This window comes from Aptenodytes patagonicus, chromosome 8, assembly GCF_965638725.1.
Source record: "Aptenodytes patagonicus chromosome 8, bAptPat1.pri.cur, whole genome shotgun sequence".
Taxonomy (NCBI): Eukaryota; Metazoa; Chordata; class Aves; order Sphenisciformes; family Spheniscidae; genus Aptenodytes; species Aptenodytes patagonicus.
Window position 1 is genome coordinate 24,897,206 of NC_134956.1, and position 11,704 is coordinate 24,908,909.

At 51.9% G+C, this 11,704-nt stretch overlaps 1 protein-coding gene across 3 annotated transcripts in view; it reads right to left on the reverse strand.

The window, feature by feature from the left end:
- Positions 1–10,368, reverse strand: part of SRGAP3 (SLIT-ROBO Rho GTPase activating protein 3) — a 134,699-nt gene extending 124,331 nt beyond the window's left edge. For all 3 annotated transcript variants that reach the window (XM_076346724.1, XM_076346723.1, XM_076346725.1), the window contains exon 1: positions 10,255–10,368. In XM_076346724.1, coding sequence (XP_076202839.1) covers positions 10,255–10,321 — 67 coding nt within the window. In that variant the 5' untranslated portion in view covers positions 10,322–10,368. The remainder of the gene's footprint in view (positions 1–10,254) is intronic.
- Positions 10,369–11,704: the final 1,336 nt, after the last annotated feature.

Here is an 11,704-nt window from a genome sequence, read left to right on the forward strand (position 1 = left end):
GACTTCTGCTGTGGTCCTCCAATGCGTGATACTGTTCCACAAAGTTGGACCTCAGAGGTGAAGTTGGTCCAACAGACGGAGAAAGGCAGTGGAAAACAGGGCTCCCTTTTCCCTTAATGGGAATCATTAAAGCCAGACCTCTATCTCCTGATATCTGGTCATTTACATGGTTTTGTAGCCCGTTTTCTTTTTAAATATTTACTCTTACAATACAAGCAAGATAGTAAAACAACACTGAGTCTCACCTAATCACTACAGTTACCTTGCTATCTAGATAATAACCAAAGCAAGAGCCATATGGATATAATCCTCACCCTAGAAAGCTGTAGCCCCGAGCATTCCCAAGAGCAGTAGGATTAGCAGCCACCCAAAGAGCTGCATCCCCTCTTCTCTATTTGTTTTACTGACAGGCCACTGAGGCTGAGAGGCCAGGAGGGACAGAGCTAAAAAATCAGGAATGCTCACCTAAGGAGCAACCTCCTCTCCTCTCTCATCTGTCTGATACAGACACAAGCAAGAAACTGTAGACAATTTAACTCTATAATCATTCTAACAGAATTCTAACAGAAAATTACTGAGCTTTCCTGCACACCTGCCACTGCCACAAGACTGAGCAATATTTTATAGAGTTACTCGGAGAAGCAAGATGCATTAGAGTGACTGCAATCCCTTGCCACAGGACTGTTCCTCCCAAAGGCCTAAGTGAAAAAGGAAAGTAAAGCCTCCCCCCCCTTCAAAGCTATTCTTCAACTCCGAAGGAAAGAAGAGCGATAGACACTAATGCAAATTATTTTCTGAAGCTGTTGGACACAGAGAGGCTGCATAGTTTTCCCAAACTCTCCAGACCCCAGACTAACAGCCTGCAGCACCAAATGTCTTCATGGAGAACCTCCCCTGAATGTCAGCTTGGCTTCAGCAGTCAGGAAAGGACATCAGTGAAGTTAGAAACAGTTTTGTCACTCTGGGAGGCACATTGTTTTAAGGCAGCTCAACAGCACAAGATGCGTAAGCAAGAGAATCTCGCAGCCATAGCTTTCTCCCAGTTTCCATCTCCCTGGTCCCCCGATCCCTCCCAGGCCAGGGGTTCCCCGACTGGGGAACTCACACCAGTACAGACAGACACACCACTCCACAGCCATATCCGAACAAACACATGAGCACCAGCCAAGAGGCACTGCTGTTGCTCCCCTCTGGGCAAGGCTGCGCCCACAGAGATAAATCTGGGGACCCACCTTCTAGAAGAAGCACCAATTTCCACACAGGAATTGTAACACCACAGCTTTTTACATATCTTTGTTTTTAAAACAAAGGGGAAGATTTAAAATAAAGAGGATGATTTAGCACAAAGGGGATGATTTAAAACAAAGAGGATGATTTAAAACCTCTCCCTCCCTGCCATGGACGGGATCCTAACAGCTGCCTCCTCACCGATGAGTAATGACAACACTGGGATAAATAACAAGGCTGTATATTCCCCAGCCTGGCATGCGAGGGCTGCTATGCTGTTGATGGTGCCGTTTTTCGCATGAACTCTAAAACCAAGCTGCTGACCGCTCACGGTCATTAAACGATCCCACAGCACTGTGGCAGCGAGAAACACATCAGCCCTATCACACCAACTCGATCCCAGCCCAGGGACTCACACTACAGCTATGTAAACTCCCTCAGTAATTTCATTTCGATACTCCACTTCCTCTCCTAAAAATGTGTGTTGCAATACGCTGTTCAGCAGCTGCCTCTTCCCAAACCACTGCAGCTGTCTTCCAGAGGTGAGAAAAGGGACACCAAAATAAGTCATCTCGGGCCAGTTTTTCAGAGAAAAGCTTACGAATCAGGCTCTTGGAGATGCGAACAGCTTGAAGTGCATCCAACAACCGCAGGCACAAAGCAGGAGCACTGGGTGATGACTGGAAGCCCTAAGGAGGTCATCGGTGACAGGTACAAACCATTATTACCAGTAGCTGCATGGGCTCACGCTGTTTGCTCATTTCTATGTCCTCCCTTGCTGCTATGACACATACTAATAAAATACACAGAGGTGGGGCACGCACAACACAATAGTTATTAGTAAGAAATATTCATCTTTTTTAAAGAGGAAGGTTTGCTGGCAGCTCAGCAAAAGCCTCCTGAGATTAAATCAACATTCAGGATTAAATAGCCACCCCGGTTGTAAGAAAGGGGAGATTACTTCATGCCAGTTTTGCTGGAGAGCAGCATGAGGGACACAGCTGCACACGCTGCTGCACCCCTCTCCAGCCCCGAGCCTGACACCAGGTGTTACCTGCTCGAACCGCTCCATCACCGGCCGCCTGTCAGGAGCATGAATGCCTCTGAAGTTGGTAAATGCATTTCAGAAGGTGATTGCTGTTGCTGCCGTGGGTGGTAGCTTGACAAACAGCTACTGAAACAAAGCCAAATTCAGGCAAGAGAAAATTTAAGAGCTCGAGGGGGAGGGTTTCCCCCCCACCTTCAATGGGCCAGCAGAAGGGGAGAGTAAATCCTGCTCCTGACAGGTGCTGAAACTGTGCACACAGAACTTAAATTATTACAGCTTGCAGAGGCTTATAAATATCTGTTAAGCACCTGAAGCACATTTGGTGCTGCACTCTTATGGCCCTTAAAACTCTTCACCTGGAACCAGGACTAGCTATAGGCCATGAATAAGTGTTGTAAGAGGTTTTTACCGTTACAGGAAGAAGGGTAGATTGGTAAATAATGCCTGCTGCACCCAGCTACCCAAAAAGAAAATAGCTAGGCTTACAAGGATCAAAATATCCCTCTTTTCTATTGAAACGCAGCCGTTGGCTCTCAGCAGAGGCCTCAGACCTCAGCTCCTGCATACCACCAGACACCTTCCTGAGGACTAGCCATGACCTCTGGGCTGGACTCATTGTCCGGCACTTCTGACCACAGCTGCTGTGAGATGGCACACAGGTAGCGGAGGGGCTGGAGGCCCAGGCCATCCCCGCTGGAGGCCCCACTCATCACGCGCACAAGTCGGAGGAGCTGCAGAGGACGCCGGGACCCGCTTGGGGCAGGGTGCTTCAGCCGTGTGCGCACCACACGCTCGCTCCTCCTGGTCCCCGCATGAGGCCCCGAGCCCAGGGCAGGAGTTCAGGGACACAAAGTAGGCCTCCAAAGCAGAGCAAAGCCCAAAGGAGGCCTCTTCACCACCATGCACTTCCAAACACGGCTGGATTTCGTTTTTTTAATGCATTAGAAGAAAGTCACCTTAATGAAAGAAATCTGAACTGAAATCTGACCACCAGGCCCGCAGCCTCCCCATGGGAAGCGCGGGCTCTGCCCCGGGACACCGGCTGCAGGCAGCCGTTGGCTTCCGTCCTAGACAGATGCTCCCATGTGAACGCGAGGGTTTAAGAAGCACGGCTGCTAAATGTGACTTCTGCCCCGTTGTGGGGGTCAGGCCACACTAATGAGCTTTAACCCAGAGCTTCAGCTTCCCCCTCCCTCACCACGCAGCAGAAGCACAGCCTCCCACACCCACAATCTAGCTATGTACGTACACTACAAGGTGCCGGGAGACAAAGCCCAGCCTGGCAGCAGAAGCTGAGGACCTGGACTCGGCAGAAGCAAGTCCTGCAAGAGGTTCATGGCTTGTCCCTTGGCCGCTCTCTTTGCCGGCTTCTCCATCTTTAGAAGGAAAGCAGTGCTTTCCTACTTATCCTGCCAGAGGCACCTCCACTCTGCTGTGTTTTCTTAAACAGCTTCAGCTGGGGCCAACGAGTACTGTCTTATGAGGAAAAAACACTTTAGTGATGTCACCTGTCTTTTTTTTTTTTAAATGTCACCCCACATTCTGCTAGAAGGCCAGCACACACAGCACACAGGCTTTCAGGCCCCCATCCAGCTCCCCATCTAAATGGGGCCACGCACCTAGAGAGTCTTTGGGTTTAGTGATGTCTTGACAAGAAATAGCAGCCACGGTGCCTTGGCACACTTCACTTCTACCATCTGCACCAGTGCCGCGAGGCCAACCGTCCAGCCCCAGCAAGGCAGCGCCCAGTGCCGTACCCATGCTCCTGCCCCAGCAGGCACACAGAGCTGGTGGTGAGAGCATTGGACCACGTACCGGCCGTGCCTGACCCAGAGCAAGGCGCCCAAGCACACATGTACACACATTTCTGACCAGTTACCATGAGCTGGCAGCTCCTTCTCCCCTCTGACAGCAGAGGAGGCCCAAATCCAAGGCATTTTAGGAAGGTCTATCCCACCAGCAACTATACAGAGCCGCTGATGGTCGGTCACGTGCAGGAGCCTGCTGACTCAGTTGAACCATCCCAGCCTCCACCAAAGCGCTCAGGACTTTAGCTTTGCAGGAAACATCTCCGATAGATTCAATTTGTTTCCATTAGAGACTGCCAATTAATCTTTATTATGAATCACATATATACTTCTCTGCTGTTCTCTGCACATTGCCCTCCCAGTCCCCACACAAGGAGGTCTCATGTAAAACCCATCTGCCAGGACCACGCCATCAAACCCCACTGAGGAAACACAGAGCATAAGCGGAAGATAACAACAAATAAATCTATATGGGAATCAACCGAGTAAGGAGCAATGCTGAGCGGTTATTCTGAAGTCTCACAGTAGAAACTAGATCAGACTCATCAGGATCTGCGACCTGTTGCAGATGACTCCACTGAAGCCAACAGAGCTATGCTGAGGCATGCCAGCTGGCCCTTGGGTCACACTTTCCCACATTTTGTTAAGCAAGACAATTAAGACAATGGAAATTTTGTATCTGTTTCTGTGATTAATATTTAGCAGTTTCCTACCAGCCCACCCAAAAGGATGGATCTTTCTTCTATTTTGCATGGAACCCATTTTACTAAAAGGGCTGTCAAGCTTCAGGCCTCGATGCCTCCTCCAATTGGGAACCAAGCTTCCCTCCCGAGCAAGCCATAATCCCAGAAAATAATCTGGGATGGGAATTTTCCCAAAATTTTCTGAGCAAAGTGGAAAGAGAGCAATAGGTAGGAAATGAGAACAGACACAAAAGAAGGGATGCAGCTACTGCCATAGAAAAAGTAAAATGAAGCTAACAAGCAATGATAAATTAACCTAAGCTGCAGTTCTCCTATGAAAATGGGAAAAACACACATTGGTTTTCTTTGGCCCCAGGTTTGCAAGCCTTTTTCATGTTTTTATATGCTAAATCCATCAAAACTCTAGTTCTATTATCAATTTACACAGCAACTAAGAGTCCTAGAACTGCAAGAAATCATCCCTTTACCACTATGCAGCCAGATGCAGCATTTGAAGACTTCTGTCTTTAGGATCACCAGGGATGCTTTTCACCTGCCAGCCATATGACAGAAGATGCTATTGATTCATAGCAGTCTTCCCGCCAACAATAACCAAATAGATCACACAATGACCTGAATTTTGCCGGGGTTAAAGAAAAGCTTCAGGAAGCAATATGAAATTAAACAGCCAATCAACACGATACCCAATTTTCTGCAAGATTTACAATGCTGTACCATAGACGGTTGCATCTACATAATTAAAACTGGTTAGTTTTGCTGCATTAAAGCAACAAATCATGCATTTGACAGTAATGAGGAAGAGACATTTATTTATCTTTCTGGCCAGATAGACCAATTAAAATTGTCCATCTGAAAACACTCGCTTTAAATTGTGCATCTAAGGTTCTACTGTATTCTGCAAGTAGCTTTAATGTGGCAGTTGTAAATATGCAGCCATATCTTTATTGGCATTTATTTTTAATGCAACCATTCCTGCCTGCAAATCTAAGAAAGACAAATAAGAAAACCTGCGTCCCAAAAAGTACCCTTAATATTTTCTTTCTGGTATCGTCAAGGGAACATCTGCTGCCAATCCTAGGGCCAGCTCTCTCCTCTCCTGACAGCTGCTGAAGAAGGATGCAGATCAGCAGCAGAAGGAAAGGACGGACCCACGGCAGGATAACTGACAGGAGAGACCACACCATGGGAAGGCGCCTGTCAGCGGTGTCTGTGTTCAGGAGAGGTGAAAGAGAGAGGTCCCCATGCACGGGCAGATGGCAAACGCTGTGGAGAGCTGCAAGGACAGCCAGCCTGCAGCAGCCGCAGACAGCAACTATTAGGTATTTCCACCCCTAGAAATGGAGCGGCACCAACGCAAAGCCCCAGGCACCCTGCATCACTACCAACACCGTGCGACCATGCCCCAGCTATCAGCCCCCCCAGCCCTCTCTGCAACATCCAGCAAGAGTGTGTGCAGCAGACAGCACTCACACAGACCTGCGCGCACACCCAGGCACACACCCCGCACACACCCTCTATCTTTTCAAAGCATTTTCAGGATAACTCCTTCCCACCATGAGAAAAGCAGACACAATTCTCCAGGGAGGGAAAGAAAATACAGAGTCATTATGGCTGATAAATCACCCCTGTGCACAAAGATTATTCACCAGTTAAACTCTATTTACGCCAATCATGCCCCCCACACAAAGTGTGGATTCATCGATTTTTTTTAACCAACGCTGCAGCACCCCGGAGCACAGGAGGGCAGGGCAGGGCTCGGCTCCTGCGCTGCAGTTATTGACAAGCTGTCCCTGAACCATTCGGGGCATTTGCTCTACTTCCCAACAACCTCAGCAAGAGGGCTTTCAGTAAAACTTCCTTTAAAAAAAAAAAAAAATCTAAGCAACATTTTTACCACCACCACCATGTTATTCCCAGTTGTCTGTCAGGCTCCTCTAGTAATACTTGGGCAACTGAGGGGTTTTTATGCACTTCAGGCACTGCTAGATGGTTACCGCCCTGCGAGAGCCCCAGGCGCTGGCTGACACCTTACACCTTCCAGGCTGCACTGGCAGATCACGTTGGCCATCACCCTGACCATTTCCAATCCCCTCTGACATCTATCTTTTAAATGCATTTTAAACGCATCTCTGCTGTGAATTACTTTCACTTCCACCCATGCTGATGTATTCCCTGGAGTTCACATGCAGGGTTTTTCACCTTTCTCCCTGCTATTTTCTTGACCACGCCATGGGGACCACCACTGTGCTGTGTTCAGATTTCAGCCCCATCCTCCATAACAAGACATCACTTCTTTAAATTTTCATCTTTTATCATCTTCGTATGTCAGCTCTTCCGTGCCAGCATTTTGTTTGTCGGTCTCCCTTGCCACCGCTCCCCCTTTTCTTTCTCCCTATTCCTTTTCCATTTTAGTCCTTCTCTGGAGATTTGGGTCCTTCTCTGGAGATTTGGGTATCTGTCTTCACCAGGGTAGCAGGGGTTTAGATATGAATAGAATAACTGCTAAGTCCCTGAAGGAAATAAACAGGGTATCTGAGATAATGAGGTGGCCTACATGAAATCCCTAGGTCAAGCCAAGAGAGATCAGGCCTTGCAGAAGGGGAGCAGAAGTGGAGGTGGGTGTTTATGGTCACTGTCACAGCCTCAGAAGAACGTTTAGATGATGACAAACCCTCCCCCATGTCAGGTTTTGCTGACACCGACAACACAGATCTGTTGCATTTGCACATGTGGTACACGACTAAGCAAAGAAAAAGCCCCATTCCCCCCGCAGAGCATCCTTGGCAGCCGGTCCTCCTCAGGTCCCTACCAACGTAATGACCAACCACTGACTTTTCACTAAACCTTTCTGCCCAGCTACATTTTCTTCCACTGCTCCTATTTAATGATGAAGCACGGGCTACAACAGACCTCCGCACCAATTCCTCTGGAGTCAGATGTTTATCCTCCTCCGACAGTTTAGCAACGTGGGAAGGTCAGAGCCACCCTGGTCCCCGCAGGGAGGTGACAGCGAGGGTGACGGCTGTCAGGACACAGCCGCGAGCAACCAGAGCCCCTTCACCTCACCAAGGTCACCCTGAGACCACCTTGGTCCTGTGACAGACCTGACCTGTCTCAAGGATGGAGCTGCCACCACCTCGAAGGCAGCGGGCAGGCAGCACACGCAGACGTTGGGGTCTGACTCTTCCCGCCTCGCCCCAGCTTCAGGCGCAGTTAAACCCTGACCAGATCCGAATTAACTTTTATTCAGACAAAAATACAGACCGAGTACCCTAAATCAGAAAATGGACATTTCTGGAGGTATAATTAGGCACAGAAGAGTATCAAGGAAGTTATTACCGGCCCATCAGCAAACTCTGCCTGCGTTACAGCTGCTCAGAAAAGCGGCCCAAAACATGATCACTGTGGTGCAATAAAACACCCTTATACATAAACCCAGCATTAACTGTCTAACATACGGAAACCATGAGGCTACAAAAGTCGGGCCAAGAATGATCACGGCAAATGAGTATTCCAGTTACAAACAACAACAAGAAAAAAAATACTGGAGATGTCTGCAGCGAAGCTTTTGGAACAGATCAGACCCAGTCCTGCCTCCAGCTACCCCTCTGCAGCCCCGAGCATCCAAGAAGCAGGAACCACCTGGCCCAGGACATCTTCAAGAACAACATGGAAACGTGGGACAGTCTCTGTGAATAAACGCAGATCCCCTCCCATAAAACAGAACAATACCACAGGCTAAAAGAATATTTCACCCGCTTAACTGCAGGGTGCAATAACATCAATTTGCCCAAATTACACACAAGCAGAAAGGTAATTGGCACTGAGCAGAGCATGTTGTGACTGTTACATCACTCTTCAAAGCCAACTACAAAAGACTGAAATGCAAGAAAGTAAACAATGGCACGAAATCAACAGACAGCCCCTTCCCCAAAATCCTTCCATCTGGCATTGCACTGCAGCATTTAAGCAGCTACTTTTTCAAAGCAGTGTGTGCCGCTAAGACATCACTCAGCTGAGCTCAAGATCCAACACAGTAAGTGACCTCTAGAGAAAATAGGAAAGCCGTTTAGTTTGCACATTCACAGGTTAATTTGCAGAAAAGCTTTTTTATATTTTTTAAATAACTCTGTCTTAACCAGAGACTTAAACATAACAAAATGGTGAATGCATACCTATATAAAACAACCAACCAAAGGGAGATCGGAGCCAATTTTATATAACGGCAGGGGGACTTGAAGGGGACAACTTAATGAGAAGGCATTAAGTAAGCAGTTAAGTATCCTCCAGCTGAAAGTGGGAAAAGGAATTGTCATCAACTAACAGAATTAGGAAGTGTTGCAATAGTGAGCAGATTTACAAACTGAAGTTATCCAAAAATACCAGTCAATACAGTTTGCTACTGATACTAAAAATCCTATTTCTGTAATAGACCAATGCCTACACAGGCTATTTTTTTTTTCTGTCTGACCGCGCACACTCTAACATACTGTCTTTCACTAGACTGCAGACATTTGTGATGTTTCAGAGGATACCAACTTTTCCATAACAAGTCTAACTGTAATAAAAACTAATTTGGAGGCTGATATTTGATGCTTAGCGGGCTCAACAGACATAACCTTTAATTATATTCTTCTCTAACATTTAGAAATAAAGCGGTCTTCATCCTGCAATACTGGGACTTGCATAATAATGATTAGGTCCCTTGAAATCGCTGGGCCTGATGCACGGCGAAGTTCCTTACATAAGACCCGCCAGATCAATGTGCTTCCTCACCAGGGAGGCCTTGCTCTGAGCTCTTTACAGAAAACACTGAAATAAAACAGATTTGCCCTTCAACTACCGTTCCTAAAACGCTCGAGCCTCAGCTCATCCTCAAGCACGCCGGCAGCCCTCCTGCAGTCAGGGCTGCTCGAGACGAAGACGATGCCCCGGCGGGCGCAGGTCACAGCCTCGCACCTCCTCCCTTCCAACGGGAGCCTCTTCGCGAGGGCTGTTTTGGGCTGGTTTTTTCATGATTCGCAATCGCAGCCAGTCCGCACGCGGAGCTTCCCACGGCGCCTTTCCCGCACGGCGACGGCACCGGCGACCACCCCGGCACCAGCGGCGCCCACCCGGGCGGGGAGGGCCGGGGCTCCCGCGGCCGCTACCTCCGCGGAGCCGCCGCCGGGGCCCCGGGGCCGCCCCCCGCCCGGAGGCGCCGCCGCACGCCGCGGCCGGCGGAGCCGGGAGGTGCCCGCGGCCGGCGGTGCCGCGGCGCCCGCGGAGGAGGCGCGGGGAGGGGAAGGCGCCGGGGGGAGCGGCGCGGGCAGCCGCCCGGGGAACGCGGGCGCAGGCTCCCGCAGCCAGAGCCGGCCCGGCCCCCGCGCCCCGCCGCGCACCCCGCCCGCCCCGCCCCGCACACAAAGGCGGGCACCGCAGCCGTGCCCCGCCGCCCGCCCCGCAATGCAGCGGCCCCGCTCCGCACCTTTGACTTGCGCCTCGTAGTCGGCGATGATCTCTTTGTCCTTCTTGAACTTGCCCTGCGATGACATCCTGCGGGAGGGCGCGGGCTCCGCCGGGACACCCGCCCCGCCGCGCTCCGCCGCTCCGCGCACCGCACCGCCCGCACCGCCGCCGCCGCCTCACCCGGCCGCGGCCCCGCCGCCGCCCGCGGCTGCCTTCATTGGCGGCGCCGGGGACACCGCGCACCGCCCGGACCTCGGCGGGAGCCGCAGCACCGCCGGCCTCGGCAGCCCAGCCCAGCCGCGCGCTGCCCGCCGCCAGCCGAGGCGGGGCCCTGGCGCCGCTCCCGCGCTCAGGTTGCGCGCGGGGCGGGGCGGGGCCGCCGCGAGGGGCGGGGCGGGGCGGGGCGGGGCGGGGCGGGGCGGGCGTCCTCGCGCCCCTTCTCCTCCCCCTCCGCCACCCGCGGGAGGGGCCGGGGCGGCCGCGCCCCCGGCGGGGTCCGGGCCCTGCGGGCGGGGCGGGGGGGGGGGCGGCCCCGCGGTCCCCCGGCCCGGGGGAGGCGGCGGGGGCGCGTGTGGGAAGGGGGGACGCCGAAGGCCCCGCCGAGGGACTGGAGGGAGGGAGGGAGGGAGGGAAGGAGCTGCCGGCTGGGCGCGGGTCCCGGCCCGCCCCTCCCCGTCCTCAGCCCCGCTCCTGGTTCAGCGGAGCTCGGCTCGGCGCGGTTCGTACCCTCCGCTCTGCACGTTCAGGCTGCGCTGCCAGTCAGCATGCACAGCCGTCCTCCGCTCCCCGGGCGCGGTAACTACACCCCAAAGGTGGCGCGCCCCGCGCAGCGCGGTGGCGAAGCCCAGCGATGCTAACCCTGGCGCTCCACGATTACGCTGCGGCTTCCAAATCACCCCATCTCCCAAACATCTCGTCTGGGGTCTTTCACCGTTACCGCCTTCTCCAGCCTCCCAGGAGCTGCACCCTCGCAGCTGTGAAGGCTAAAGGCCTACACTGTCTTAAAACTAATGAGCTTCCCAAATTACGGAAGTACATCAATCTCCAAGCTGTTCCTCTAGGGCAAAAGTGTCAGGTATTACAAGATTAACAATAAAACAGAGTTGGCAGCTGAGGTACCCAGGTGATGCGCCCCTCGGGGAAGAGAAAGGAGCCGTGCCTCCAGGACCGCAGCGTGCCCCACCTCCGTGGCACCCGTGCACTCAACGCCCCACGCAGCTCCCCTTCACCTCCGTAAAGGCACCTCTGATCCATACCTACAGGCCAAAAATTGAGCCGCAGTGGATTTACCAACATAAAAGCAATAATAAACACGAACACAGCGGCGTGAGAGAGGCTTATGGCACACATTTAACGCAAAGGCTAGTCAGCTCAAGCCGGAATATCTTCTGACTGGCGCCGCCTTTTAAAACTGCATCGGGAAAGCTCCAGGTCCCAAAACATGGCAAACCCCGTTGTTCAGAGCAACG